This window comes from Phoxinus phoxinus, assembly GCF_949152265.1.
Source record: "Phoxinus phoxinus genome assembly, chromosome: 19".
NCBI lineage: Eukaryota > Metazoa > Chordata > Actinopteri > Cypriniformes > Leuciscidae > Phoxinus > Phoxinus phoxinus.
In genome coordinates, this window is record NC_136894.1 from 20350977 (window position 1) to 20376551 (window position 25575).

General features: G+C 41.5%; 2 protein-coding genes across 3 annotated transcripts; one reads left to right on the plus strand and one right to left on the minus strand.

Annotated features, from left to right (window-relative positions):
- The first annotated feature begins 185 nt into the window (after positions 1-185).
- Positions 186-8441, plus strand: LOC306986875 (uncharacterized protein). Of its 2 annotated transcripts, none has more exons than XM_079590626.1 (3): positions 186-640; positions 4517-4639; positions 7791-8441. In XM_079590626.1, the coding sequence occupies exons 1-3, from the start codon at positions 586-588 to the stop codon at positions 8003-8005; spliced, it is 393 nt and encodes a 130-aa protein (XP_079446752.1). In that variant the 5' UTR covers positions 186-585; the 3' UTR covers positions 8006-8441. The 2 variants fall into 2 exon arrangements, with proteins under 2 accessions (XP_079446752.1, XP_079446753.1); XM_079590627.1 differs by having other exon boundaries at positions 220-640; positions 4553-4639.
- A 264-nt stretch (positions 8442-8705) lies between these two features.
- clic1 (chloride intracellular channel 1) lies at positions 8706-24990 on the minus strand. The gene is made up of 6 exons (XM_079590625.1): positions 24525-24990; positions 17584-17693; positions 17128-17253; positions 16892-16998; positions 10669-10850; positions 8706-10587 (listed from the first exon to the last, which is right to left on the minus strand). The coding sequence occupies exons 1-6, from the start codon at positions 24561-24563 to the stop codon at positions 10426-10428; spliced, it is 726 nt and encodes a 241-aa protein (XP_079446751.1). The 5' UTR covers positions 24564-24990; the 3' UTR covers positions 8706-10425.
- Between the last annotated feature and the right edge of the window lie 585 nt (positions 24991-25575).

Consider the following 25575-nt stretch of genomic DNA (forward strand, 5'->3'; position numbering starts at 1 on the left):
CCAGTATAGGTGGTAAACACGCTATTATAAAATATGCTCATGGTGTGTCTGAGATTTGCATTAGTGTGTTTGTGTGTGTCTGTGGCATAATCACTAGTAAACCGTTTATCGTGACTGTCACGCTTGTGTCACAAGATTGCTGTCATTGGATTTCCCTGCTGCTCTGCATGCCTGTAATTTGGAACAAACAGGCTGTACGTTTTTTCAGCACCATTGTGCTCTCTCTCACACGCACACAACTTTTTAAACTATACTAGCAGTAGCACCTAATTATAACAATTATAGAAATATATTATTTGCCTGCCTATAAGGCAGACATTCTGTGTTTTAGAAGGCTCTTCAGTTCAGTTCTTAAGTGTTCACGTCACCATTAAATCAAATTATACCTCCAGGGTGGAGTGCAGCAAACCAAAAGATTTAGGAGTTTCATAGTGGCAGTCATTTAGATTACTTGCTGACTCCATCTGACTCCTTGTATGCCAGGAATTAGGAAAGGCAAACTGCTGATGTGATTGAGCTGGAAGACTAGGAAAGATTCACTCTGCCTGACTTCAGTAGCCAAAGCTGAGCAGAGGGAGACGCACCATGATGAAACTTAAAGGGTTCTTCTTCATCACCGTCAGCTGTCTGCCTTTAGCCGGTAAGGTGCATGTATAAATGGAGATTTATTATCCATTCAACCAAAGAAGATAAAGATACTGAAATTTTCTTTCACCCATACTAAAGATGTGCTGATGTGCTGAGTTGTGTAGTGCTGAAGTTGAGTATAGATCTTGACCCGCGTAGGTAAGATCTTGGCAGTCTACATATCCCTGAAACGTAGATAAATCATATCATAACTTTTGCATGTTTAATATAAAAATTACAACATATGCAATGTATTAAAATCCAAAGTGACACATTTCAGAGAAAATACCAAAAAATGCAGTCTCCACGTTAAGATGTTCCAAGAACACAAGTGTGCACACTCCTGAACTAATACTTACCTGAAGCACCTTTTGATTTTATTACCCTGTCTGTTTAGATAGGAACATCAGCTTGGAACATCTTGACTTGGTAATATTTGGTAATATTGCGAGTTTTTGTGTCACTTTGGTTTTCAGTGGCATTGCATGGGTTGTATTTTTAACATTAAAATGTGCAAAAGTTCTGATATGATTATATCTATTTAATTTTTTTCATCACAAAAAATTCTGTTTTAAAAGGGGTGTGTAGACTTTTTAATCCTGTGTATTGCCATTCAGGGTGTAATGAATAAAATACAGACTAAGATTCAGATGTTTTCCTAACTACATCAGTATTTTGCGATGTTCCTGATTTGCCTGAAGAGGAATTGCAGGATGTTGAGAAGGGCGTCTGCTGAGTGCTGAATCACTCTATCCCATGACCACTGCTAAAGATTTCCTTAACTAAATGCAGCTAATTCAATATTTAGATCAAATCTACTGTGCTCTAGAATGTTTTTTTTAACTACTTGTGAACTTATGTCTGCTCTTCTTTGGCTCTAAACTGTCAGAAGAAACCTTTGATTTTAGCTAACAGTTGTAGACACAAAAGAAAGGGTGAGAGAAGATGAATGATCATGACACTGGTCAACAGCTTTTTCATGTCCTGAGTGGGCATGAAAAAGCTTTAATACATGCTGATTCCAAAACATTCACCCGACTAATCTCTGTCAGGGTTCTGTCACCTCGGTCTAGTGTGTTTCTTGGTTTTGTGACAGAGCCCTGACACTCCCGTATTTCTCCTGTCTTTTTCTGTGTCTTGTTGTGTTCTGTTGAAACAAGCACCGCATGCAGAACAGAACACAACAAGACACACAGGCAAAGACAGGAGAATACAGGAGTGTCTTTTCTTTTGTGTTTCTGTCTTGTGCTGCGTCGCACGTACGCATTGTTTCTCACTGGCTGCGTGAGTTCATCTTATCTTGTTCTATGTGAACACACGGCTTATGAGTGTCCCTCATTAGCTGCGTGTTCGTGTCTCGTTCTGTGTAAGCTCATGACTAGCGATTGGTTATTGCTGGTCATGTGCTTTGTGTGTGATTTCAGACTTGTTCAACTTCATGCAGCGCTGCGCAGACCGATCGGTGGCTGACTTGAAGCAGTGCATGGCGGTTAGAAATTTTGTCCAAGTTGAGAAAGTGCCGACGCCACGTGACCGTGACGTATGCCATCGAGAGCGATTCGGGAGCAGACGCAGAACTCTCTCTTCTCAAGAGGGGCTGCACCCTATGGGCTGCACGAGCACAGCTGTTTCACGATTGGCCGGATTCACCGCATGACAACAATCATGTGTGTTTCGTGTTTATTCTCACACCTTCGGTTCCACTAATTCTCACAAATCTAATCTCTTTTCCTGTAGTCTCGATGTTATATTGTGTCATATTTATCAAAATAAACTGATTAAAAAAAAACGTTGATCCCACTACATTGATAGTATAGCCTTATGTTGAACTTTATTCTTTTACAAACAGATGCTGTATTAAGCAGTACATACTGTAAAGCATTGAATGAAAAAGTATCTGAAAAGTCTTTGTATTTGACAAGATTGCATTTATTTCACTGCAGCTGTGGTAAAGTATAGGCAAACGCAGTGCGAGCATCACTATGGGAAGCAGAAAGTGTCCGACTTCACGTCTCTGTTTTCAGCTCCTCCCCGCCTGCACGCGGCAACTTTCGCCGATCGGTTACATCCAGCCGCAGCCAATGTCGGACACACCTTTCATGTTTGTTGTGATCACATGGCTTGCCTTGTTATGCTTCTCTGTGCCATGTGCTCTCCTGTCTATTGTCAGACCCTGCCCATCTTTTTATCTGATTATTAAGTTCAGTTTCCCCACCCCGTCCACCCTCATTACCTGCCTTGTTTACTGTCCTATTTATTCCCCTTGTGTTTGCTGTCCTGGGCCCGTGACAGAACAATCTGGCCCAGAAGAGGACTCAGCGGAGGTATGGGCGTCTTCTTATTTCCATCTCCCAGCCCGCGCCACTCTGCTTGTCAGCCGATGGAGCGCTATGGCAAGCTTGTCTCACTTCATCAAGGGGATTTGACAGAGAAGGAGTTTGCCCACCAATTCATCATTACCACTGAGGGGCTCAACCTAAACAACACGGAGCTCAAGGACCTTTTTAATACCACCCTGAACGACCCTGTCTGCGATTGGGATATGGGAATGCTGGGGTTCTCGTCCTTTTGGGGGTTTGTGGTATTTGTTTACAACCGTGGCGGTGAAGTTAGTCTCCCTCCTCTTGATCCTCCCCCGCTTTCCCTCGTGAACAGTCAAGTCCTCAGTCCTCTGATGACCCCTTCGGGGAGAGGAAGAGGAGGAGGAGGAGGAAGGAACATGCCCGCCTCATCTTCCATCTACCCAGAAGTGGCAGTACACCCTGCAGCTTTGCCCATGTCGTATGTGACTGCTGCAGTTTTTCCAGAGGTGGTCATATATGCTGCAGCGCCCCCGGTGGCAGTCGAAGAAGCTTCAGTGCCCCCTGTGGTGGCTGAAGAAGCTGCAGCGTCCCCGGAGGTGGCCGCTTATGCTGCTGCTTTCCGTGAGACGGCCGTGAACGCCGCTGTTCCCCTGGAAGCAGCTATCTCCACGCCATCGTCCCGCCAATGTAGACGGAGAAAGAGAAGGAAGGCTTCCTCTATAGCGTCAAGTCTGTCGGTTCCTGAATTACCTGTCATGTCCAAAGATGTTGCCAGAGACTGTCACAGAGCCACTCACATATATTCTCCTGTCTTTGTCTGTGTGACTTGTTGTGTTCTGCACAAGGTGCGTGTTTCCACAGCCGCATGCTTTTCTCCAGGGCTGTGTCGCACATAGCTAGTGTTTCTCACTGGCTATGTGTGTTCATGTTATCTTGTTATGTGTGAACACGCGACTTATGAGTGTCCCTCATTAGCTGCGTGTTCGTGTCTCGTTTTTTAAGCTCATGGCTAGTGATTGCTGCACAGACCGATGACATCAAAGTACCACGAGAGCGATTAGAGAGCAGATGGCTCCGTATGCTTTTGACTCGCTCTCGCGGTACTTTGATGTCATAAACCGATAGGTCTGTGCAGCGTCGGTTCAAGTCGAACAAGCCTTTTATGTGTGATGTGAGCACATGGCTTGTCTTGTTATGCTTCACTGTGCCATGTGCTCTCCTGCCTATTGTCTGACCCCGTCCATCTTGTTATCTGATTATTGGTTCAGTTTCCCCACCTGTCCTCCCTCATTACCTGCCTTGTTGTCCTATTTATTCCCCTTGTGTTTGCTGTCCTGGACCAGATCGTTGTCGCACATCGTAGCATGCTGTTGTTACCCTGCCTGTCTGATGATTCCTGCCTAGTCAGTCATAAGTCATAAGTCTGCCTTCCCAGTCAAGTCAAGCCTGCAGTGTTTTCCCCCACGGGTTAGTTTCTGTTTCTGTTTGTTTTACTTTTATATTAATGAAGCTCATATTCCTCTGCATCGTTGAGTCCTCACTTCAATCAGTACCTCAAACCGTGACACACTCCCTCTCTCTTTCAGTGATTTCCTTGACATGCTACACGTGTGTGTTTCCAGCAATCTCTCCAGTGGACTGTCTGATGTTCCACCAGGAATGTTCCGAGGGTCAGCGATGTCTTGCCAGCACAGCTGTAGGAGTCAAAGGTCAATTGAACCAACTACTGATTAGACAGTCACTGTAGGCCTACTATGATTTATTAACCAATGTAAAAAACGAATGAATCAGATGAATATTTATCAGCATAGTCTGAATGTAGTGAATGTGCTACTGAATGTGCTACTGTGAGACTGATTGGTTGATGTATGTATCCTGACAGTATCAGTATCTGTGTGGGAAAATAGTTGTGAAGGTTTTCTCAGAGTATGATTTAGAGGACTTTCATGTTTTTAAGGAGTGTTCTGCATTTGTGAGTGAGTAATGGGGTGTGTTCCCTAATAAGCTGTCTCGACCTGAGTTTAGTTTTAGTTAGTTAGTTCAGTTTTGCAAGCCAGACATTTGACTATCAATATGACTATCAAATGAAATGCAACTTTTCAAGATTCAATGGCATGAAGCTCACAAATTTGTCATATATATTTACACACAGAGCTCAAAGTGGACCCGTACATATATATTTTATTCTATAGCGTTCCCTCACTTTTTCTTGCATACCGGTTTCATAACTTTATATATTTATTAAACTTAAATCCTTAAATCCTAGAGCATTGCTTTTATACTTTCAACTGAAATGTTGCTTGTTTATTTATTATTGTACAAACGTCTTATACTTTTAGAATGGCTGTTATTGGTCATTTAAATATTATTATACAATAAATAATATTTTATTTAAATAAAATAAAAATAAATAAATTGATTGATTGATTAATTGATTGATTGGAGTAGGGTATTCCTGGCATCTTGGCCAAATTTGTCCACTACCTAATATTCCCTATACTGATATTTCCTCACTCAGTGTCCTCTCCACCAATAAGATGGTGTGTGGTGGCCGTTCTGGCGCAATATAGCTGCCGTCGCATCATCTAGGAGGTGGATGCTGCACATTGGTGGTGGTTGAGGAGATTCCCTCCTTTCGAGTGTAAAGCACTTTGAGTAGCCTACCTAGAAAAGCGATATTGTCACAATTATGTTCTGTCTTGTCTGCACCTGTTCTCGTTAGTCCCTGGTTATTATCTTCCTCCACCTGTTTCTAGTTAGTTTCCTGAATTCACCGTGTGTATTTATACTCCCTGTTCTGTTTTATACTATTTATACTAAAGTTCTGTCGGTTCTCGTTTATGTGGTTGTGTCTGTCATGCCACAAAATAACCCCCAACAAAGCAGGAGACATGAGAAAATGTAGAGATTTTGTGCAGCTTTTCACAGCCGCTCTAGAAGTATGGAGCACAGTTGTGCAACAGCTGAAGAGAAGAATATTGCTATACATTTGTAAAACAACTTTTTACCCTGTGTAGTGGCTATTTTATGATATTCACTGATCTTTAGTAAAATATAGATGATTCAAAGAATGTCACATGTGTGACTCTCACTTGTTAGTGTGAGAAGATTCTGTTTATGTACCTGGGAAGGCAGAAGGGAGAGACACTCCAGAGAACAGACGAACGAGGACCTCTGACCTAGATGTCAGAAGGCCATTTGGTGAAGGAGGGCTTAGGAGTTGGCTCTAGTGACGAATCGAAACTAGTGTTATGGCTTCCTTGTCTATGGAAAACCACTGGATGGAAAACTACTGTGGGAGGAGGGCTCTGAAGAAGAAGACCTTGAATCTTAGATAAAAGCTGGTTCAGTCTGTCTGGGGGTGTGTCACTCTTCTGCACAGGGTAACAGCTGTGTATTAGACTGCTCCTTCTTGCAAGAATAAATACTTTAATTTTATAATTTGACTCTGAGTCTCCCTTACGCAGTGATGTTTGTTTGATGAATTTTTGCCACAACACCTGCACAGTTGCACAGGGTATTGGGAGAAATAGACAATACAAGCCAATAAGCATGCTGCTGAGTTTATATTGCTAATATTGCTCCAGTTACTGCTCTTCATCAGGCTAGTGTGCTGGTATAACTCATCTGTATTATGTTCATGTCAGCACTGGCATCAACGCTGCATAAGACAACAATACAATAATGGTGTCGGCACGACCGCCACCATTAACCGCTGGCCACTTGTTGCTGCCGTTTGCCTTATTCGGCACCAGCACACTGTGATGTCACATAATACTCTGGGATAAACGTTGCTAGGCGATAGTGCCGTCACCCACATTGTGGCGCCGGATACCTGCTGTTAATGTAGCCTCTGGAAACAATCGCTGGCATGAATGCTGGCAGTGACTGGTTAATCAAGGACGCTGGCGAGTCTGCCGTCCTTTACTCTGTGATGTGTTTGCAGTAGTGTAATGCTTGTGGGACTTGCTCTTTTAACCACTATGCCGCTAAGCTTATGAGGTCTTCCGTTGCATGAAGTGCTTTCAGCTGAGGTCAACGGCTTTGCTTGCAGTTTGAGCTGGACCTTCACTATTAACACAGCGGGATTTTATGAGATACCCATAGTGCCAGCTCTGACGCAATGTCGAGTGAACCGAACTTGAAAGGACAAACGTCGCTGGTTACCTGATGTAACCTCGGTTCCCTGAGAGAAGGAACGAGACATTGTGTAAAGCTGCCTTGTTACATAGCTCAGAGGCTTTGTCAGCTGTGCTCTGCTTCAGTTCAAAGATTCTGAGGCAATGGCATCCAGCACTGCCTTATGGAGAGGGGAGCCTGCCTCTAGTTCTCGTGAGATTTCATAAGGCTTCAGTAGATTCGAGAAAGGAGGGGAAACCCCATAGCATGACGCGATGTCCCGTTCCCTCCTTTCAGGGAAACCAAGGTTACGTTAGGTAATCAGAGATGTTTCCTTTATTCGCTTCCTTTCTTCACGTCTTAGCTCCACCCCCTTAGGATGCGAGGGAAGGATACACCTTTGTATCCTCCCTCATAAATTTGTGCCATGTGTGATGGAATTGTGAACCATGTTTGCTCAAATATGTTTGCATGACCTTTTGCCTTTTTTTTTTTTTTTGCATTATCGATTGCCTGGCTATTCTCTACGCTCTTTTCTTTTCTTTCAATTAATGTGCAATAGGACTCTACATTTTCTTTGGTGCAAATGCTCGGATCAGACTTCCACCATCACATATTTTAAATACAGGTGCTGAAACTAATTAATACCAGGAATGTACTTTTAAAATGAACCAACAGTAGTATATTAAAATATATCAGCCCCTGCATCAGCAATGAGATGTCATGTTTGTGTGCATCCAGGGTCAGTGTGCATCGTTCTGTACGAGAGGAGCTGTGCCCTGCCATCACAGTGTGACCTGAGTGGAGAGAAACATGCAGCAGGACTTAAGTTCAACTACACTAATAAGTGCTGTGACACGGATCTCTGCAACACTGCTGCAACTATCAGCTCCCCCCGCTGGACAGGAGCAGCACTGAGCCTCTGCAGTCTGGCCCTCTTTCTCCAGCTGGGATGAATGAGGTCTAATCTCACAGGAGGTGCTGACAAAATTATCAACAAAGCCTTATATTAACAAACACAACTATATAACAAGACTTGTTAATCTGTATAAAACCAATGCATCTATAAAGCTTAAATTTGAAATGCACACACAACTGAAACTATAAGTCCAAATATGCAGCTTCATGCAGCATGCTTGAACGGAAGTGCCTGCAACCACACACACACACACACACACACACACACACACACACACACACACACACACACACACACACACACACACACACACACACACACACACACACACACACACACACACACACACACACACACACACACACACACACACACACACACACACACTAAATATAAATAGTTGTACTGAGTTTAGGCTAATTTGTTTTGCCTTTTTCTGCTGTAAACCACTAACAATAGTAAAATAACATGTTAATACATTTTTTTAAATTCTAGAAAAATAAATACATATTTTCATAAGAACAGGTCATAGTATAGAGCCAGTTCCTTGTCTATAGAGCACAACACACATTTTCTTTTGTAATATTGTTGTATTAATAAACATTTGTGTATCTTTTAATTAAATACTGTATATTTTAAATATGTTGTACTTTTCAGTAAACAATTTCTTTTAATGTAAGATTTTAAACCTGCAATATCTAAACATGAAGGATCAAGAAAAAAACCCTACTCCACACTAAATGTTTTATTTAATCTTTATTATAATCTGCTGAATAATAATTTTAGATATGCAGGGGTTAAAAAACTCTTGTATGCTTGTAAAATTCATCTAATCAATAAAAATACTCAATTGTTTGGAAACGAGCATTAAGCGGAAGTGAAAGCAGAAGTGCACAGGAAGAGGGCTGGGTATACAGATACTACATTTACAGTATATAAAATATATTTAAGGTCATCAACTTGCATCAACTTAAACAAGGCAGACTAGACTAAAACATAAAACAGCATTGAACCTGTTAATGATGGTCCCTTGAAAAAAAAAATCATCAACATCTACGACTAAAATTAAACTTAAACACTAAAAAGTCACTAATTTATACACTCACCGCCACTTTATTAGGTGCACCTTTTCAACTGCTTGTTAATGCAAATATCTAATCAACCAATCACATGGCAGCAATTCAATACATTTAGGCATGTAGACATGGTCAAGATGATCTGCTGAAGTTCAAACCGAGCATCATAATGGGGAAGAAAGGTGATTTAAGAGATTAAATAAAATAAATAAAATGGCAACAGTAACTCAAATAACCATTTGTTTACAACTGAAGTATGCAGAAGAGCATCTCTGAACCTTGAAGTAGATGGGCTACAGCAGCCACTCCTGTCAGCTAAGAACAGGAAAATTAGGCTATAATTCACACAGGCTCACCAAAATCAGACAATAGAAGATTGGTAAAACATTGTCTGGTCTGACGAGTCTCAATTTCTGCTGTCAAAGATGGTAGGGGCAGAATTTGGTGTAAACAACATGAAAGCTTGGATCCATCCTACCTGGTGACAAAATACTAGCAAGGTGTACCTAATTAAGTGGCCGGTGAGTGTAAATTCCTTTTGCATTTCCTTGAAACATAAACAAATTCATGCCCACAAAATTTCTGCTTGCTGCCGTTAATGGTTTTCTCTTGTAGAAAGCAACAAACCTGCATAAACTTCACAGTGTTTTCAATGTGGACATTGACAGTGATATTTGAATGGAAGCATAAATGCAAAGCTCCTCAAACCATTGCAGATTCTGGATGCAGATACTATTAAGCTAATGAGTTGAGTCAGTTGTTTTAGATGAGGGAGACATACAAAATGTGCAGTGGTGGGGAGTCCCCGAGACAGGTTTGAGAAGCACTGTTCTAGTGACTCCGACTTGCACAACTACGAGATAAGACTGTTGTTTGGGGACGGTACCTGATTTAAATGATTTTCAGTGAATAATTACTTCTATTTTAGATTGTCCATCTCACATAATGTATGACTTTAGAAGATTGGGAATATAAAACCTGATTTATAAGGACTACTTTTAGGAAACTTCTATAATTTTGTAACATATCAATCACTTGGAAACCAGTTTATGAAATGCATGCGACTCAAGAAAGCTCTCACGTTACATAATCCAGATAATGACAGCGAGAGGGAGGGACAGGGGAATGGGGCCACAATATCCTGTTTGTAACTGCTAGCAAAGCACTTGTCCACACGACATGAAAAATACTGAAAAATAACCACTATTGAAAGGAACTTGACCTCTGCAGTTCAGGTGCTTTAAAAAAATATGAACTATAAGACCACATTTAGTTTAAGAGTGAGACCCTACTGGTGCAAACAACCTTAGGAGCTTGAGACATAAAGGAAACATTTGAAACACTAGGATAAACTGGAAAGAGAATGCGTGTGTGTGTTCTTCTATTTGAGCGCCTTCACAACAGAGGAGTAGGCCACGTGTATCTCCTCATCGCTGGGGCAAGTGGAGGAAAATTCCTCTCTGGCATACGCCGCATCCAGGTATCGCCACAGAGATGTCAGAGAGCGAGGGATGGAGAAACCTCGAAACTTCTGACACACAACCTAAGGAAGGAAAAGAGAAGCTAAGCATTTGATTCTCAAACTCTTTTGCTTAAGAATCAGTCGGTTGGGTGTCTGTCTCACTTTGACGATGTGTAGCTTGGGCAGCAAGTTGCAGTCGGCCAGAGTGAACTCCTGACCATCCAGGAAGGGGCGGGTGGAGGAAGTGACATCATCAGCACTGTTCTCATCGATCTCATCCGGTAGGGGAGAGCTCAGATAGTCATCCAACTTTTTCAGGGCCTTCAGTAAACCCTTCTCCAGATCTGCACAAAGAAACTTAATTTGAAAACAATTTCCTTTTCTGCATTGATGTATTTCCTATTGAAAGGGGGCTTTTGTCCCACTTTAAATAGCCAATACACACAAAAGCTAATACAACCATAATTTTCTATGTGTCATTGCTAGTCGGATACAGGTGCTATTCGGTATCCACAGTGACCTGTTCACACCAGCACACAAGTTCGGCCAGATTTTTACATGCGATTTGTCTGTTTAGACCAAAGCTGAAAATGCTATTTCAGTCTCTGACAGGGACAATATGACTAATATACACAATTTGCATTTTTTCTTTGTTTTTAAAGTTTGTCTCAGTATTTGATATGCTAGCCTATGACTAATATTTGTATAATTTCCTTAATACGTTCATTGTTCATAATGTTGCTATAAAAAAAACTGCACAACTTTACATTTCTGACACCAATTTCCTAATACTTAATTATGAAAAAAAAAAACGATTGGATTTTTTGGACAAAAAGCTTCCTCACGTAATAACCTAGAATACTGTCTTAACACTTGATGGCTGCTCTGTCTTCGTTGTCGGTTAGGGACCTGGGTGTGCTCTTTGATACTAATCTTTTTTTCCATCTTAAAAATATATCTAAATGACGCAATATGCTCTCATTGACAAATTCTGCACGCTTAAAGGGATAGTTCACTTTGAAATTAAATTTTGATATGTATTAGCTTACCTGAAGTGCATCCAAGATGTAGGTGTCTTTGTCTCCACAGTAGTTTCAATTTTGATATTTTTAGGTCAAACCGTTGTTGTCTGTCAGTCATATAATGGAGGTCTATGGGTACAGACTCCAAGAGCATGCACAGAGACGTCCAAATTAAACAATTCCCCATCGTTAGTGCACATTGATGGCCTAAGACACGAAACGAGCGGTTTGTGTGAGAAAACGAACAGTATTTATATAGTTTTAATCTATTTCAAGCAACCACGTCCTAGTGATCTGTTTACTTAGTCTGCGCAAGCGCCGTAGGGCGCCGGAATGCTCCGGAAGTGCTCTTAGTTCTTGATCTGTATATTCTGGTTCAAATAAATACGGCATACATGCCAACCCTCCCGATTTTTCCGGGAGACTCCCGAATTTCAAAGCCCCTCCCGAAAATCTCCCGGACCGACCTTTCTCCCGAATTTCTCCCGATTTCCACCTGGACAACAATATTGCTACACCATCCGTCACTGGGCGCCGTTTCAGACTGAACAATAATAAAGGTTACACACCTAGAAGTCAAGCGCGGCAATCAGAACGGAAAAAGAAGCAGTCTATGCGCTGTCAGAGCCGTCTATGGGTTTGCGAGCCTTCGCTGCACGCGCCTCTGCTGACTGCGCGCGCGCCTTCCCACGAGGCATTTATACTTCGCGCTCGCCGGTGTACTATTCTTTGAAAAGACAGGGTGCGACTCGGTGTAATTGTCCTCTAAACCATCAGGAATCAGCGGTGAGAAGAAGTCAGGTACACTCGTGAATGTTTATTTTAGTACACTTTAGTAGGCTACACCAAAACCACACTACAAAAGAATCGTGCAAAGCAGTAAAAAAGATTATTCAAAAAAAAAAAATGGATATGAGAATGTAATCTACAACTAAATTAACGTTATCTTACATAATTTCTATGTTTTTATTTAGTCTTGTCAACCTTTTTATAAAACATGGGCATCAAGGTCTCAAGGTTGGCAAGTATGAAATACGGTTGTGAAAAAAATTCAATGTTGTCTGTTGATGTCTCAAAATCGTCTTCCATTGCGATTTCTTTTCCGTCTAAATAACTTTAGATGTTCTCAGTGAAAGGTAATACTGCAGAAATCTCTGTGTACACAATGAGTGACGTACATGCGCGAGAGAGCACTTCCGGAGCATTCCGGCGCCCTACGGCGCTTGCGCAGACTAAGTAAACAGATCACTAGGACGTGGTTGCTTGAAATAGATTAAAACTATATAAATACTGTTCGTTTTCTCACACAAACCGCTCGTTTCGTGTCTTAGGCCATCAATGTGCACTAACGATGGGGAATTGTTTAATTTGGACGTCTCTGTGCATGCTCTTGGAGTCTGTACCCATAGACCTCCATTATATGACTGACAGACAACAACGGTTTGACCTAAAAATATCAAAATTGAAACTACTGTGGAGACAAAGACACCTACATCTTGGATGCACTTCAGGTAAGCTAAAACATATCAAAATTTAATTTCAAAGTGAACTATCCCTTTAACAAACAAACTACAGCTAGTTCAAAACGCAGCAGCTCAAGTTCTTACCAGAACCAGGAAGTATGACCATATTAGCCCCGTTCTGTCAACACTGCATTGGCTGCCTATTAAACATCGTATACATTTTTAAATATTGCTGATTACTTACAAAGCACTAAATGGTTTAGCTCCACAGTACTTGAGCGAGCTCTTAACGCATTATAGTCCTTCACGTCTATTGCGATCTCAAAATTCCAGCCAGTTATTAATACCTAGAATATCAAAATCGACTGCTGGCGGTAGATCCTTTTCCTATTTAGCACCAAAACTTTGGAACAGTCTTCCTAACATTAAGCAGACACACTCTGTCAGTTCAAAGCTAGATTAAAAACACATCTCTTTGACCTATCATTCACATAATGCATTATAGACTTCTATAACTCAATGTTAGGCTGCATAGATTAGGTCAGCCGGAACTGGGAGCACTTCCCTTAAATCCTGATGTACTCGTTACATCATAATCTACGCTAATTTTAGTTTCTTTGTTTATCCAGAGGTTTTCCCGCAGCCTGCCGGATCCAGGCCGTATCCAGATCCGACGAAGGACCTTCGCCTGGACCCGAAGACAACGCAGTGCTGAAGTGCCAAAGTCTCTCCCTATCGAGGATCCCTTTATCACAGATAAAGCGGTGTCGGGATAATTTCGGTTTTGCGTATCTACCCCGAAGTGATAATTCTGTATAAAAATGTTAAGGCCAGACAAGTAGTTTGTTAAGGTTTGGTTTGTAGGGAATTACAAACCTGCGCACATATATTCAAATGCGCATAACTATAGAATTATTTCTTGATGCGCACGTGAGCGTCATCTGTGTTTCTCACAGGTTCGCATTTAAAGTCTGTGTAGAGAGAACGGTGTCGTCTTAGCGGCCCCTAATTTAATAACTAATGATCCTTGCGACGGAAGTGAATCAATCAAAACTAACTTTAGCTGGAAAATATCTTTATTCAAGAACAGCTATAAAGCCAAAACAATCTCTGTTACCTTAAATTATCCACGTGTAAAGCCGCTTTGAAACAATCTACATTGTTAAAACCGCTATATAGAAGATGACTTGACTTGATTACTATGGTAGGCTACGGTCTAAATCCCGACTGATAATCCTTGCATACACCATTTCTTTCTTAAAAGGAACAGTTGTGAGGATTCTGCCTTCTCTAGTATCTTTGACAGAAAAGGCAGATTCGAGATCGGCCTGTAATTGATTAATTTTGTAGGATCTAGTTGAGTTTTTTTAATAAGCGGTTTAATCATAGCCAGCTTAAAAGTTTTTGGTAGCCTACGTATCCTAGAGACAAAGATGAATTCATGATATTAAGAAGAGGATCTATGACATCTGGAAGCATCTCCACACTTTAAAATAAACCTTTAATTGTCAGTTTAGTAGTCCATATGTAACAAACAATACAATTTAATTGTGATGCTTCCAATTAAGTGATAAAAATAAAACATTTTACAAAATACACACTAATCTCTGGACCAATAAAATGTGCAACACTTTACATTTTACAACCAAATTTTATGTAATATCTAATTACTTTAACTTACACTGTAAACTTTCCCCAGACATTGCATAATTTCAGTGCAAGTGAGTTCCTGAACATGATGAATAATGGAATATGCTTAGCCTCAAATACAGCTCAGACGAAGTATTAGAGATACTGTGAATTGAATGTGGATTAAGGGCTCTGAGCTTTGGCATTTTTTCCAACCTAGGACAGTCTTGGGCAATTACTTCCTGTTGTGTGCACCTAAACCGCAAGTGTGGGTATTGGGACAGGCCCAAAATGTAGTGACGCTCATCATGGTAGTCATACCTTTTATCCCATGTCACTTAGGATGATGTGGTGTTAAGGGGAGGAACAATTCTCATTCTAGAAAGCAATTTACTGGATTGTTACATACCAATGAGCAGGAGATGAAGTAATCAATATTTTTTTAATCTATTTTCCTAAAAGAGAAGATTGTAGTTTCATATAAAAAGTTTATATGACCGTTAAACAGCTGATTTGTGTGATGTAAAAATTAAGATAAATCATTCCTGCACTTTTGCACATTTAATATAAAATGTACAACCTATGTAATGCCACTAAAAGTGACACATTTCAGAGAAAAAAGATAAAAACAAAAACTTAAAATAACCTAACTGCATAAGTGTGTATACCCTTTTATAAATTGCCATGTGACTTTTTTCTGAATTAACTAATCATCAGGCTCACGCAAAATAGTACACACCTGTCTGCACCTGATGTGAAGCTGTTCCAGTAAGATTCTGACATCTTGGTTGCATTCTATACGACAAGAGCCATGGGCCACAAAGAGCTTACAAAGCATCAATGGGATCTCATTGTTAAAAGGTATCACTCAGGTGAGGATTACAAAAACATTCTAAGGCATTAGATATACCATGGAACACAGTGAAGACAGTCCTCAATAAGTGGAGAAAGTATGCTACAATAGTAACATTATCAAGAACAGGGCATCTCTCCAAAATTAAAGAGAAGACATGAGAAATTAAAATTAATGAGAAGTGAAAACTAGTTAGGGAAGCAGTCAAGAGACTTACAGCAACATTAAAAGTTGCAGCTTTTTCTGGAAGTAATGGTTTCCTCCTACATGTGACAACTATCTACCATATATCTATCTGGGCTATGGGGCGGTGTGTTAAAATGCAAGCCCTTTCTGAATAAAAAACATCCAGGCCCGACTAAACTGTACAAAAAAACTATATCCATTCTCCCAAAACCATGTGGAAAAATTTGTTATGGTCTGATCAGGCCAAGATGGTCCTTTCTGACTAAAATGCCACTTTGATTTTCAGTGGCACTGCATAGGTTGTGATTTTTACAATATAGATGCAAAGGTTCTGATATGATTAGTTTTTTACAGTCAAAAATGTTTTAATATGGTTGTGTCTATCGGTCAACTGTACAACCATTTGAGGTGTTTCTTCTAATGAGATGATAATTAGAATCAGGTGTGTTTGATTAGGGAGAAACACAAAACATAGGCTGAATCCGGAATCGCCCAAAACCTCAATCACTAGTCCACTAATATAATTCACTTGAAGGAGTGAATGAAAACGAGAGAGTGAATTCGGACATTGGCTTTACATTCCTTATTGTGGTGCAGAACGTGGGACAGAATGAGTGTACTCGATAACGTCCACTATGGTTTCGGACACCATATCAAATGGCTGTCCCTTCAAATAATGGCCTATTTGAGGGTATAGGGGGTGATTTCGGTACTACATTACCTACACTATGTTCTTCACGACTGTTAAAAAAGTAAGTTCTATATAGTAAGAATGGGGTAGTAGGAATTAAATATGGACGTACTACATTCATCATGTTGTTACTGTCATGTGACCTACAGTACCAGCATCAGTTGTGTTAATTCACTTCCAATCATAAATCCTCTCCCATGGCCTCATGGGATAGTAAAGTGTCCATTTAATATGCCCTTCAAAATCTCGGCGGAAGTAGTAGGTCATCTGGGTACATTTCGCCTGCTGTTTTTCGAATGCTATGTATTCAGACATACTAATCTGTTGGTGTACTGTTTTTTACATACTATATAGTAGGGAAGTATTTGATTTCGGGCACAGTCACTGTGTTAGGGCATGATTTCAGAGCACTGAGGTTGTTGTAGTGTAAATCTGTAATCCAGGAACACTGGATTTGGATTAGGTTTGACAGAAAAAATTAAACAATACTGGGCATCTTTTTAATAAATGAATAAAAACAAAGAAGCATTATTGCACTCACTTTCATTCATCTGAGGGTTTGAATTCTTAATGTAGGCTGAAAACTTTGAGAACACATCAAGGCCTGCAGTGTTAGATTCAGGATTGCGAGCTGCCAGCCGTGGGTATCTGTGTCGTAGAGAGGGATGAAGAAGAGGAGGACGGTTAGTAAACATAATGAGACGGAATACAAATACAAGCACAGTTATATATGGAGTGATACATGAAGGGAAATAAAGCATGCATTAATGGAGTTACTTAGGAGGGGAGAGGGTTTCTTCCAGGAACTCTTCTATCTTGTTTGTGTCCGTCTTCACCTCTGTACCATACAGCAGGAAAGGGGGCTGAGCACCAGGGGCCAGATCTTTAAGAATGTCTGGCTTCCTAGTCACAAAACAGAGAAATAGGAATAGCACTACTTTTGAAAAAGGCTGTATGCATTCTGTGGCAATTTTCTGCATGGATGGAATACCCGGATGACCTATTTGATTTGCCAAAAGCACACTGCACACTGAACCCACAATACAATACAATGCACTTGACCTTCCATTTCCAGCGTGAATGAAAATCTCTTTTTTTATTGGACCAACAATTATAGCATACTACTGGGTTGAAACAGCAATATGCTAGGTTTCCCTGCATACTTGAAATGATAACTTTATTTAACTGCTTTAGGTTTGTGAATGTCTGCATGAGTTGCACAGAATCACCAACCTCTTCATGTCAACAGTAGTCACATTAAAGGTCACGCCTTTCAGCCACAGGACCATGAAGAGCCGCTGAGAGAATGGGCAGTTCCCGATACTCTGACCATCACTTCCTGCCTACACACATATACAAATACAGAGAATTACTACAGGTTTCTGAAAGATTGTGTAGCCCCAAATTATGCTTACACATAATCCCAAAAAAAGTACTTGAGTTTTGATTTTGCAACCGCTGTACAGTTTCGCTGTATTGTAGCTACATCACCTTGGCTATACATAGGTTTCTTGTATACAAACAATACCGGATGCGCGCGCATCCAAGAGGCAAGACCGCTATATGTTATGCCGAGTTCTGTAAAAGAACATTGTAATTAACGTAGATTTCGCATTGTTTGTAAATTCTTGTTGACTCAATAATAAACTGCAATTTCAGTTGAATCTGTTTGCTTGTGTTTCATTTGCATATTAATATAACATTATGTAAAAAGTTAGTTAGTTGACTAGTATGAAATTGTCCAACTAAGTTTGCGAATCATAAAAACATGACATACCCTATGCATTTAGGTTAGTTTACAGCACAACAGCTCCGCGTCATCTCTGCTTCTGCTAGATATAGCCGTAAAGACTGTTGCTTTCTGCCTCTTAGATGCGCGCGCATCTACGTGATGACGTTGCACAGAAACCCATGTATCCCTATCATATTGTAACCAAATTATGAATGTGAGTTTGAATGAGTCAGAATAATTAGTACTTAATTATTTATGTCAATCTTTCGGTGTGAAAGCAAGTTAATTATTCTGAGTGCACATGGATATTTATTTAATATAATCCCATGCATTAAAACGAAAATTGTATAAAGACAGCATACTAGAGTAAATATTTTGGCTAATCAACTGCATTGATATGCATTATTGTAAATTATTACATGGCTCACTAGAATACTTGATTCTGACTGGTCAGTCACAACATTCCTGTTACATGTCTGTTGGTTTTTTTGGACTCTGTTCTTTGTCTATTTTGTTTCCCGCCATTCATTTGTTCCCCATGGTTACCCTCCTCATTAGTTAATTTGGTTCAGCTGTGTCCTGTTAGTTACTGTCATTGTGTTCATTTGCCCCAGCTGTTCTCTGTGTATTTAAGCCCTCGGGTTCTCCCTGTTCCTTGTCTTGCTTTATTTGAGTTCTATGTGGTTGTACTATTGTCTATTTATTCCTGGATTAAAGTCTTCCTTAGCATCCCCACCGTTGTGCGCTTGATTACAGCCACTCTACCAGTGACAATTCCAAGGTGTTATTCCCCGAATGACAACCATTCTCAATAGCATGCTGAATATCATACTACCCATCAGGGTTTCTGGTCTTGCTTGTTTCATTTAAATGCAGCAGCTGCCTTGTGTCTCTGTTATATTTATCGATTCTATTAACAATGAAACTTCACCATTACTAGTGCTCTGATATTGTTGCTGTGTTCATCTTTTTGCCAGGACGATTGTTTTGTACACTGTAATGGATTTTAATATAATAAACAGGAAAGATTTAACTCTTTCCTCACCAGGTTTTTTTTTAAAGTTGCCAGCCACCGCCAGCATTTTTTTATCGTTTTCACAAAAATGTTATGGCCCCCAGAATATATTGTTGTATAAATATCTGAATATGCAATATATCAAAAGAAAGAACAGAGCCTCTGCTTGAAGCCAAACAAACAAAAAGTTGTATTCTCGTTTAAAGCAACTGCTGCAATCTATGGAGAGGCAGCTATACAAAGCCCTCCGTGCGTCACAGCCCGCCAAAATGGGTGTGGCTTATGGCTATAAGCCCATGGTTGCCTTGATTTCATCTCCTTCAGCGAATGATCCTCTTTGCTGACTCTGGAAGAAGCCTCGTGCCGTCGAACAGCACTTCAGCGGGACGAGCTACTGCACTGCAGGACTGAGGAAGCCGGCTTCGGACACTCTCCATACGCCGCCTTTAGCCGGCGTCTCCCGCTGCGCCATCTGGCGCGCATATATCCTTTAAAAAACTTCTGTGTGGGTCGCCGCTGCATTCACACACGTTCTTAAAGAGCAAATTAGCGGGCGTTCTTCCAAATACCCCGCGACACCTGCGGCTCGTGTCGAGCCCCCCTCACGGCTGGAGACCGCCACATTCTATGCGTTTGCTGCCTGGGGAAAGGCGGCTGCCCGGAGTGCGGCTGCCCGGAGTGCGATGAGATGGCATTATCGACCCTGCGGGCTAGAGTAGCTGTTTTCGGCAAGGACACCACACTTACGCCTCTCTCTCATGGGCCGCGCCGTAAAAAGCGCACCGCTCTCAGAAAGCACCGGAGACTTCAACAACACGCAAGTTCACGCTGGTGGGATCCCCGCGTACCTCGCTCTTTGACTCGCCCTCACCTGTCTTCTTCACTGATGGTCAGCGCCTGGCTGGACCTCGGTGGACCAGACGGGTCTCTCGCCGCCTCGGGAAGCGAGGACTGGTCGGACTCTATTCCGGACCCCGCCCCCTCAACCCAGGCTAGTACCAGCGGGATGAGAGCCAGTGTGGGCTTATCCGCCTGCTGATGAAGGCCGTGGAGGACCTCTGCCTCGAGTGGTCTCCACCCAACGAACCAGCAGGCAACAGGCTCGACGAATGGTTTCTGCAGGGGCGCCGCCAGGCCCCTAAGCAAAGGTCCGCCCCGTTTTCCACCAGGCTGAAAACTTCAGTTTCCTCGACGCTCTCAATTGTTGACGGCGCTCAGGAAAAAGGCTAACCAGCATCTTCCCCCTATCGAAGAGGCTGTGTCCGTCCACGCACCTTAGTCTGCCCTCCACTGGATGGCAGTCTAAGGCCACTCACCCCTCAAAAGTCGAACTACGTCAGCTCTCACCGGTCGCGCCTCCACACGATGGCGATGCTTCAAGTGTTTCAGGCCAACCTTCTCCGTACTATGGACGAGGATTGTGCCTCGCACAAATTCGCCCGGAAGACTGGTTTATATCAGTGGATCTGAAAGACGCGTATTTTCAGATACAAATAGCACCCCGTCACAAGCCATTCTTGAGATTCGCCTTCGAGGGTCGAGCTTATCTGTAAACTGTCCTGCTGTTCGGCCGGTCTTTAGCACCTAGTACGTTCACGAAGTGTATGGACACGGCGATGGCTCCCCTGAGACAACAGGGCATGCGAATACTGAACTATTTAGACGACTGGCTAATTCTAGCTCAGTCAGAGACAGAACTGGTGACTCACAAAGTTTTGCTACTCAGTCATTTAGAAAATCTGGGTCTCAGAATCAATTGGACCAAGAGTTCGCTGTTACCCAGCCAGAAAATCTATTTTCTGGGAACAGAAATAGACTCTGTGTCAATGAAAGCGCGGCATACGTCACAGTGCACGCTCTCCATCCAGCGCCTAGCAGCGTCATTCAAAGCTCATAATGTCACACCTCTCAAAATGTTTCGGAGGATTCTGGGCCGCATGGCCTCGGCTTCAGCAGTGCTTCAGCTGAGTCTGCTACAAATGCGCTCCAGTACCGTCTCACTCGTGGATCTCGGGTCACTTTCGTCTCAGGGTAACCCAGGGATGTAATCGAAGCCCTGGAACCTTGGAAGGCAGCCGACTGGAACCAGTCAGGCGTCAACATGGGGACTGTCTCAAAGCTAAAAGTAGTCTCAACAGATGCTTCCAACCTCGGTTGGGGTGCCCTGTACGAGGGCAAGCCAACTTCCGGCCTTTGGTCAGGCCCGGAGAAAAACCCGGAGATAAACTGTCTAGAGATGAGAGCGGTCGAGCTAGCACTGGAGTTTTTTCTCCCATACTTGAGGGGTCACCATGTCTTAGTCTGATCGGACAACATGTCAGTGGTGTCTTACAAAAACAGGGCGGTATCAGATCTCGGAGCCTGTACACCATGGCCAAACGTTGAGAGCAGCGCACGTGCCAGGCATTCTGAACCTGGGTGCAGACATGCTATCCAGGGGCAACGTTCCACCAGGGGAATGGTCCCTTCACCCCCAGGTGGTTCAGTTGGTATGGAGCACCTTCGGCAGGGCAGAGGTCGACCTCTTCGCCTCAGAAGACAACGCTCATTGCCCAACATACTTCACAAAGAGCAGGGACGCGCTGGCCCACGACTGGCCCAGTCGCCCGCTCTATGCGTTCCCACCTATATCGTTGTTACCACAGGTTAACAAACGAATCAGGGAGAGCAAGTGCGCTGTGCTCCTAGTAGCTCCGCTTTGGAGGAACCAAGTGTGGTTCCCGGAGCTGATGCAGCTACTGGGAACAGCCCCGTGGCCGATCCCAGTGAGGAGGGACCTCCTCTCTCAGGCCAAGGGGACGCTCTGGCATCCCACCCCAGCCCTGCATGTATGGGCCCTCAACGGATACCCGTTAACCTCCCAGAGGGAGTGTTAAACACTATCACAGAGGCTAGAGCGCCCTCTACTAGGCAGCTGTACGCCTTGAAATGGTCAGTGTTCTCTAGATGGTACTCAGCACGGAACATGGAACGGAGGTACTCTTCCTCCAAGAGCTTTTGGACGCGGGTAGATCCCCCTCCACGCTCAAAGTATTCGTGTCGGCCATAGCAGCGTTTCTAGTGTCAGCGTCTGGTCAGTCACTGGGGGAAAACGACCTAGTCGTCCGCTTCCTCAGAGGGGCTAGGAGGTTAAACCTAGTGCGGCCACCAAAGGATACAAAGTTCTATGCGGATATGCTGGCGAGTTCTCTGGGCCCGAGCTTATCTCAGATGGTCTAGAAGACAGTGGAAATGTGAACTCAGATGAGTCCATGTTTCAGCTTCTTTTGGGGGAAAAACAGACATCGAGCTCTCAGTCCCAAAGACGAAAAGGACCAACCAGACTTTCATCAGCGACAGATGCAAGAGTAAACATCTGTCCTGGTATTGGGGTGCATCAGTGCAATGGATTTAGTGCATATGGGTAAATTGCATTTGTGTGAAAGTATAACTGACATGGAGGCATATATTTGGATATTGGATTGAGACATAAACTGTCATCAAGATGACATCTTTCCTGGGAAGCAAGACAATGCCAGGCCTCATCCTGCACATACTAAAACAGAGTGGTTTCTAGACACTCTGCACCATAAAAGGGATGTGCCAGTCTACCTGCCAGCCTGCAGTCCAAATTGGTCTCTTATTGAAAATGTATGACCCATCATGAAAAGGAGAATCAGGCAACGATGACCACAGACTGTTGAGCAGCTGTCTTGTATTAGACAAGATTGGGCAAATATTCCACTTGCAAAGCTGCTAAAATTAGTAGCCTATACTCAAATTATGAAAAAATATAATTAAAAGGAAAGGTGATGTTAAACAGTGGTAAACATGCATCTGTGCTAGCTTTTGTGGAGTGTGTTGCAGCCATCAAAATTAAAACATTTTACAAAATAAAATTAAGTTGGTCAGTGAAAATTTTGTTGGAAATATTTTCTTTGTACATTTGTTAGTTAAATAAAGGTTCAAGAGAATTAACAAATCACAGATTCTTGATTTTATTGCATTCTACTAAATGTCCCAACTATTCTGGAAATGGGGTTGTTTAACATTATTAACATTCAGAGAAACTGTATTTGAAACTAAATTAAAGGTGCATAGAGTAAGATTCTGAGTTTTTGCAGAACTATGCCACTTCTGGCGGCAAGCGAAACTGCAGCCAGAGATGTGCACACACTAGACAAAAGTTTTCTTTTTTTTATCTTACGTGGAGTTTGCGTTGGTGTTTGAAATGAACTACAAGCAGGTCTCTTACAATCCATCTTCTACGGAGAATGCCGGCGAATACACAAACCTGCCAGACATAGCTATGTGAGCGTGCCGTGAACGCGCATGACGTCACGCCCTGTCTAAAATTCCGGCCCAAATCCCTCTTATTTATTTTACTTTACAGGATTATAGAGACAATCTCAGTGATCAGAGAAGGGCTCATTCAGCCCATCAGGCAATTGTTTAAGCATGTATGGGTTAGAAAACCGGTATTTTTAACATGAAAAGTTGCTTAATGCACCTTTAATAAGGACCAATAAATAAACACTGATAAAAAAAACCCATAGGAAATTACATTTATTGATTATTTGACAGGCCCCAAGAGGTGCACTAGCGATTGACAAGAGGTTGCGGACTTGCAGTCTTTAGCGTTCTTGTTAGCGGCCTCCCATGCCGGATATTCAGTTCGGATCCCACTTGGAGCGGTGTGAGTAGAAACAGAGGGTTTACACTTTCAATGTAGCACAGGGTGAATATAATTAACTTTTTTTATTATTATTTTTTATTGTCATTTTGCATACATGGTTATACATTAAATGTTGTTTCGGCCTAGTTCTACTATGTCTTTTTATTTGATAACAAAGCATAATGTAATAATAGCATAGTTTAATAAATATTACATTATTAATGTAATTAAATGTTTAGGATAATGGTTTTCCTTTCCTCCACTATGGGGCATTGAAGTTGTGCTGGTGTGCTGGATACTTTCTGTTGTTTTTTCCTTTAAATGATCACCCATCTACTAGAAGTAATGCACAATAATATTATTACTAAAAATAAAAACGAAATTATGACTAATAGTAGTAGTAATAATAATAAATGCATGAATATTTAAATCTGGTGCATTTCATGGTAAGTTTAAGACCGCAGCATTGGTAGGATTAAGATGAAAGGAATGCCACTGTTTTCTATGCCTTGAAAGGATACTATTTATTTGTTTTGGAAATGTCTACAATATGACAATGTTTTTGCTGATTTCATAATGTAATACATTTACCCTTTTATTAAATTATGAGTTCAAGATTTTATTATGTTTTGAGACAATTACATTATAAATATTTTAATAAATTAATTATAGAACGTTTATTACATTGTGCAGTTATTCAATTGTAAGTTGCTACAATTCCATTAGTTTCAAGTGAATCCATGAGTAGGCTAATGGCCTGCGGGTAAACTCACCTTCACAAAGAGCTCAACCTCAGGTTTCTCCTCACTCATGCTGGAGCCAAAACAAGTCCTAGCAAAGGCCAAATAACTACAGCGAGCGTTTAGTTCAATAAATTAATGTCTTCTATTCCTGTCGCCCTTTTTCGAGCTCACTTCCGCTGTGCCTTGGGCAATTTGAAATTGTAAGCAACTTTTCCGCTTTGAGGTAGGCTACGAATATGATAGCGAATATGATAACCCAAACAAAGGCCACCAACAAGTGTCTAATTTCTGAGTAACTTTCTATAAAATGTAAACGATTTACTGTTCGAGTTTAGTATCGAAATCAATAACGCCTACAGCAAGATCAGCCATACATCTCTCTCTCTCTCTCTCTCTCTCTCTCTCTCTCTCTCTCTCTCTCTCTCTCTCTCTCTCTCTCTCTCTCTCTCTCGTTTCCTGATTTTGACAAGCTTTGAACTTCCTCTAACTTGTAACCGTATTATGCTGGACGCTGGAGGTGATGCTACAACATTCGCGCACAAATGGACGCACATTAACATTTACACCAAATCAGTCACTTGATCAATACACGTTATCAGTCGTCACTTGTGTATTGCATATTTTATAAGTAGTTTTTTAGTTACTAGTCTATTTAGTAGTCTAATAGTGGTATTTTAGATAGCATAAACTGTTTACTAGGTGCCTATATTTACTAGCCCAAATCTGGATGTATTAATAGGCTACATTTAAAAAACAACTTAATTATCTATTTAGAGCAAATTATATACCGAACTCATTAGCTACTATAGTAACAATTTTGCATAGGTAGTGTTTAGGTTATAGCCTAATATGAACATTCCTTTAAGTGTTTAAAGGGGAAGTGTGACTTTTACAGAGTGCCTTCTGACACCTAGTGGTAGATAACTGAAACATGAATTTGAACAAGTTGTATTATCTAATAAGTATATTTATATATAAGTTTACCATGGGCAGGATGATGGTGATGCATCAGCCAATGCGTTATTATATATATATATATATATATATATATATATATATATATATATATATATATAATAAT